General features: G+C 53.4%; 1 protein-coding gene across 1 annotated transcript in view; it reads left to right on the forward strand.

The window, feature by feature from the left end:
- Nucleotides 1-6,000, forward strand: part of ITPR3 (inositol 1,4,5-trisphosphate receptor type 3) — an 84,273-nt gene that overhangs the window by 4,447 nt on the left and 73,826 nt on the right. The window contains exon 3 of the mRNA XM_075615390.1: nucleotides 4,188-4,258. Within this exon, the coding sequence (XP_075471505.1) occupies nucleotides 4,188-4,258 (71 nt within the window). The remainder of the gene's footprint in view (nucleotides 1-4,187; nucleotides 4,259-6,000) is intronic.

Raw genomic sequence — 6,000 nt, forward strand, 5'->3', positions numbered from 1 at the left:
GAGGGAGGCGGGGCAGTGACGTCGCTGGGCCAATTGCCCGCGACGCACCGACGTAAACGTCACGGCGCCGTGACGTTGACGCTGCTCCGCGCTGATTGGATGTTTTCAGCCGACAGCGCGCTGAGAAACAGCTTTGGCTGTCGGCTGAAAAATCCAGCGCCTCAGCACGCCTGCGGACGCTCGCGTGAGCCCCCTCTCAAGGCATCCTCATTGAGGATGCAGGGGCTCAACGCGGAGCGTCCGCACGGCTCAGCGGGGCCTGTCCTTCTATGGACGTGGCCTTACAGGCGATCTCCCTGCACAGAGAGAGAGCTGAATCTCCCTGCACAGCTCTTACAGGCGATCTCCCTGCACAGAGAGAGCTGCATCTCCCTGCACATCTCTTACAGGCGATTTCCCTGCACAGAGAGAGAGCTGAATCTCCCAGCACATCTCTTACAGGCGATCTCCCTGCACAGAGAGAGCTGCATCTCCCTGCACAGCTCTTACAGGCGATTTCCCTGCACAGAGAGAGAGCTGAATCTCCCTGCACAGCTCTTACAGGCGATTTCCCTGCACAGAGAGAGAGCTGAATCTCCCTGCACAGCTCTTACAGGCGATCTCCCTGCACAGAGAGAGCGGCATCTCCCTGCACAGCTCTTACAGGCGATCTCCCTGCACAGAGAGAGAGCTGAATCTCCCTGCACATCTCTTACAGGCGATCTCCCTGCACAGAGAGAGCTGCATCTCCCTGCACATCTCTTACAGGCGATCTCCCTGCACAGAGAGAGCTGCATCTCCCTGCACATATCTTACAGGCGATCTCCCTGCACAGAGAGAGCTGCATCTCCCTGCACATCTCTTACAGGCGATCTCCCTGCACAGAGAGAGAGCTGAATCTCCCTGCACATCTCTTACAGGCGATCTCCCTGCACAGAGAGAGCTGCATCTCCCTGCACATCTCTTACCGACGATCTCCCTGCACAGAGAGAGCTGCATCTCCCTGCACATCTCTTACAGGCGATCTCCCTGCACAGAGAGAGAGCTGAATCTCCCTGCACATCTCTTACAGGCGATCTCCCTGCACAGAGAGAGCTGCATCTCCCTGCACATCCCTTACAGGCGACAGTGCTGTTTTTATTTTAATTTAAATGACATAGTATGGAAGCAGGGGATCTCCGGACCTGAACCGCGTTAATTTCAGGTCCGGGGACCCCCTGCTTCCCGAGTTACAGGCCTTGCGGTGCCGGTATCTCCTGCAAGTTTAAATCTCCTGGTAACGCAACGCAAGAGAATTAAACTTGCAATAGATAACGGCACCCTATACGGAGGCCTGTAACTCGGGAAGCAGGGGGTCCCCAGACCTGAAATGAATGTGCTTCAGGTCCTGAGACCCCGTGCTTCAATACTATGTCATTTATATTAAAAACAGGACATTACCTTAGCGGCTAAGGCTAAGGCCCCGGTATCTCCGCTGCAACGCGCGCCCGCGAGATTGGCGGCGCGTGCAGCCGATTACCTGGTCTGCAGCTCACTGCAGGAAGAGAGACCGGGGGGGGCGTGGTGGGGGAATGACGGGGGCGCGGCCATGACATCACCCGGCAGGTTCGCCCTCATTGGCTGAACCGCCGGGGGCGTGCCGTATCGCTCGACGCGAGCCCTGCTCTCAATTCCATTGAGAGCAGGAGCAGCTCTCGCCCCAGCGCTGCGGCCCCCCCTCGCAGCGGGCCCGGCGCCATTGAGGGGAGGGCTCTCGTCCGTGCAGCATCCGCCACAGCGGACGCTGTAGTAGGCAGCGGGGTCAAGGCCTAACCGGTAAGGTAATTAACCCCTCCCAAAACCCTTCCCGGAGGCCTAACCACCCACCCTGGGCTACTACAAGCTTCACCCACCCCCTCTACCACCAACAAACCGGTCACTGCTATTTAACGCCTTCGTTACCGTTAGCGGTTAGCTACTAAGGTAATGAAGCTCCGCTGTAAATGTATTTTTATTACATACGAATGAAGCAAGGGGTTTCCGGAGCTGAAATTAATGCGGGTCAGCACCGGAGACTCCCGGCTTCAATCCTATGTAGTAACAATACATTTGTCTCCTTCCAATGTACACCGCGAATCCGATGGGTGGCGAGATCTGAACGTGTGGATTTAAGGTGTGATGCACCTATTGAAGCTACTTGAATAGCAGTTACTGGCAAAAAAAATGCACGTTTCGGCATTTTTGGAGCTACCGTATGCCTTAGCCAGAGTCCTAACACTTGTTAAGCCATTTCCAAGCGATTTTGACATATTATCGAAGCTTTCTCAATTGCTGCACGTGCAAAATCGCTTGGAAAGCGTTAACTCACTTATCAAAGCTACCTGAATAGGCCCCGTAGAGTTCCTGGTCTTTCTGCTAACGAGATGTTCTTCCAATGTTTAGGATTGTCCGATGAATTAACCTCCCTCCCCCTAACAGTCTCTGCCTTTCTGTACAGCTGCAGGGCGGAGATGGATATCACGCCCTATCCAGACCGGTCCCTTAATAAACATGCAGGTGCACGCGTGTTTATTTACATGTTTAGGCCTTGGCATACAATGTGTGTAGGATTAGAAATCCTTTACCCAAAGAACTAGCAATCTAAACTGGATTGCAGAGGAGGCATCAAGTCACTTTATAAAAAGGCCAGGTGTGTGTGTGTGTGTGTGTGTGTGTATACATTGCTTTAATATATATGCTTCTGGTTTAGATATAACCTACCATTCACATTATCTCTTAGCATACAATGCGTCTACTGCCGCCAGGGATTCTGGGTAATGATATGCAAATGAGCACTCACAGTGGATAACTCGTTGCTTCTTATCCATTTTAACATGGACCCCTATAAGCTTATGGCAGGCATACTCTTAGGTCTGTAATATAGTGCGCGTGCGTTACCGTGCGCGCGTCAATGATAATTGACTGTGGGAGGCTGACGTTGATGCAGTCAAGACGTTGCGCACGGCCGTGAGCAGCGGCGCGGCAGACCAGAGAAAATACAAGAAAATTGTATTTTCGCGCTGTTGCCGCGTCACATGGCGCCGCGAGCCAATCGCAGCGCGGCCTAACGCTGTGACGTCAGAGCCATGTCCCCTAGCTGCGCACGTCAACCGCTGGCAACATACAAATGAAACGTGCGCGCCACGTGCACGCACAGCGCCGTGTGCCCGCCCGCCCGCACACCAGTGCACTACATTACAGATTTTATAGTTAACACGAATAAGAAGTAAATAGTGACACTGCGCTGTTTTGCATGTCGTTACCCAGAATCCCTGGCTGCAGTAGAAGCATTGTATGCTCAGAGATAATGGGGAAAGTGAGGGATGCAGGCCTGTGTTAGACATGTAAATGCTGAAAGGAACAAAGGGCACAATGGACTTAGAATATCCAAACTCAGTGTTGGCTCAATAAATGAGTTTGGATATTCTAAACCCGTTGTGCCCTTTGTTCCTATTATCATCTGTTCAGGACTGATCACAGGCTTTCGTACAAACACTGGAGCACCGGTAACTATCATTTTTTTGTCTATATTTTGAGTTGTGCAGCATTTTTCTTATTTGTCTAGACATGTAAATGCACCACAAGTGGTATTTTTATTTGGTTTAGCTATGAGAAGTTTGAAGACGTGTGGGCATGTATATGTGTGTGTATATGTGTGTGTGTGTGTGTGTGTATATGTGTATATGTGTGTGTATATGTGTATATGTGTGTGTATATGTGTATATGTGTGTGTATGTGTGTGTATATGTGTGTGTATATGTGTATATGTGTGTGTATATGTGTGTGTATATGTGCATATGTGTGTGTATATGTGTGTGTATATGTGCATATGTGTGTGTATATGTGTGTGTATATGTGCATATGTGTGTGTATATGTGTATATGTGTGTGTATATGTGTGTGTATATGTGCTTATGTGTGTGTATATGTGTATATGTGTGTGTATATGTGTGTGTATATGTGTGTGTATATGTGTGTGTATATGTGTATATGTGTGTGTATATGTGCATATGTGTGTGTATATGTGTATATGTGTGTGTATATGTGTGTGTATATGTGTGTGTATATGTGTATATGTGTATATGTGTGTGTATATGTGTATATGTCTTTAGTCTTTATCTATATCCTATATATCTCCCACGACAAAGACCAGCACCTCACTGACCAGACCACCTCTTTTCTCACCGACAGGTTGGTAGATGACAGGTGTGTTGTGGAGCCGGCCGCAGGGGACCTGGAGAGCCCCCCCAAAAAATTCAGAGGTAAGAGAAGCAGAGAATTTGGGGGATCCTTATTTCTGTATGAATTAAATTATTCATAAATCACCTCTCCTCTCTTCCCCCCCCCCTCCACCTCCACGTCTCTCTCCCCTCCACGTCCCCCTCTCTCTCACCCCCACCTCCACGTCTCTCTCTGCCCCCCCACGTCCCCCTCTCTCTCCCCCCCACCTCCATGTCTCTCTCTGCCCCCCACGTCCCCCTCTCTCCCCCCACCTCCATGTCTCTCTCCCCCCACCTCCATGTCTCTCTCCCCCCGTCCTCTCTCTCCCCCCATACCACTCCTTCCATCCCCACCACCTCCCCATCTCCCTCTCTCCCCACCCACCTTCTCTCCCCCCACTTCCCTCTCTCTCTCTCTCTCTCCCCCCCCTCTCTCTCCCCTCACCTCCCACTCTCTCACCCCTTCTTCTCCTCCCACCTTTCTCTTTCCCCCCTTCCTCTCCCCCCGCCTTCTCTCTCCATCCCCCACCTTCCTCTCTCTCCCCCCCTTCCTCTCTTCCCCCTTCCTCTCTCCCCCCTTCCTCTCTCTCCCCCTTTCCTCTCTCCGCCCCCTTTCCTCTCCCCCCTTCCGCTCTCTCCCCCTGTCCTCTCTCCCCCCCTGTCCTCTCTCCCCCCTTTCCTCTCTCCCCCCCCCCCCTTTCCTCTCTCCCGCCTTCCTCTCCCCCCCCTTCCTCTCTCCCCCCTCCCTCTCTCCCCCTTCCTCTCTCTCTCCCCCCTTTCCTCTCTCTCTCTCTCCCCTTTCCTCTCTCCCCCCTTTCCTCTCTCCCCCCTTTCCTCTCTCCCCCCTTCCTCTCTCCGCCCCCTTTCCTCTCCCCCTTCCTCTCTCTCCCCCCTTCCTCTCTCTCCCCCTTTCCTCCCTCCCCCTTTCCTCTCTCTCCCCTTTCCTCTCTCCCTCCCTGTCCTCTCAACCCTCCCCTTCCTCCCCCTCTCCCGCCATTCCTCTCTCTCACCGCCTTCCTCTCTCTCTCCCCCCTTCCTCTCTCTCTCATCCCCTTCCTCTCTCTCTCTCTCTCTCTCTCTCTCTCTCCTCTCTCTCTCTCTCTCTCTCTCTCTCTCTCTCTCTCTCTCTCTCTCTCTCTCTCTCTCTCTCTCTCTCATCTCTCTCTACCCTCACCTCCCTCCTCCCACTCTCTCACCCCTTCTTCTCTTCCCACCTTTTCCTTCCCTCCCCTTCCTTTCTCTCCCCCTTCCTCTTTCCCCCGCCCTCTCTCTCTCTCTCCCCACCTTCCTCTCTCTCCCCCACCTTCCTCTCTCTCTCCCCACCTTCCTCTCTCTCCCCCACCTTCCTCTCTCTCTCCCCCCACCTTCCTATTTCTCCCACTCCTCTCTCACTCTCTCGCCTGCTTCTCCTCCCGCCTTTCTCGTTCCCCCGTTTCGCTCTCCCTTCTACTCTTTCTTCCCCCCCCTCTCTGTCTCCTCCCCCCTTACCTCTCTCACCCCCTTCCTTTCTCTCCCCCCCTTCCTCTCTCTACCCCTCTTCCTCTCTCTACCCCTCTTCCTCTCTCTCCCCTCCCACCCTCTCTCTCTCTCCCCGCCCTCTCTCTCCCCACCCTCTCTCTCCCCCTAACCTCTCTCCCCCCCGCCCTCTCTCCCCTGCCCTCTCTTTCCCTCCCCCCCGCCCTCTCTCCCCCCACACCTTCTCTCTCTCTTTCCCCCCACACCTTCTCTGTCTCTCTCCCCCCCCACCTTCTCTCTCTCCCCCCTCTCTCCCTCGCCCTCTCTCT

The sequence above is a fragment of the Ascaphus truei genome, chromosome 9, assembly GCF_040206685.1.
Source record: "Ascaphus truei isolate aAscTru1 chromosome 9, aAscTru1.hap1, whole genome shotgun sequence".
In the NCBI taxonomy this organism is placed as follows: domain Eukaryota; kingdom Metazoa; phylum Chordata; class Amphibia; order Anura; family Ascaphidae; genus Ascaphus; species Ascaphus truei.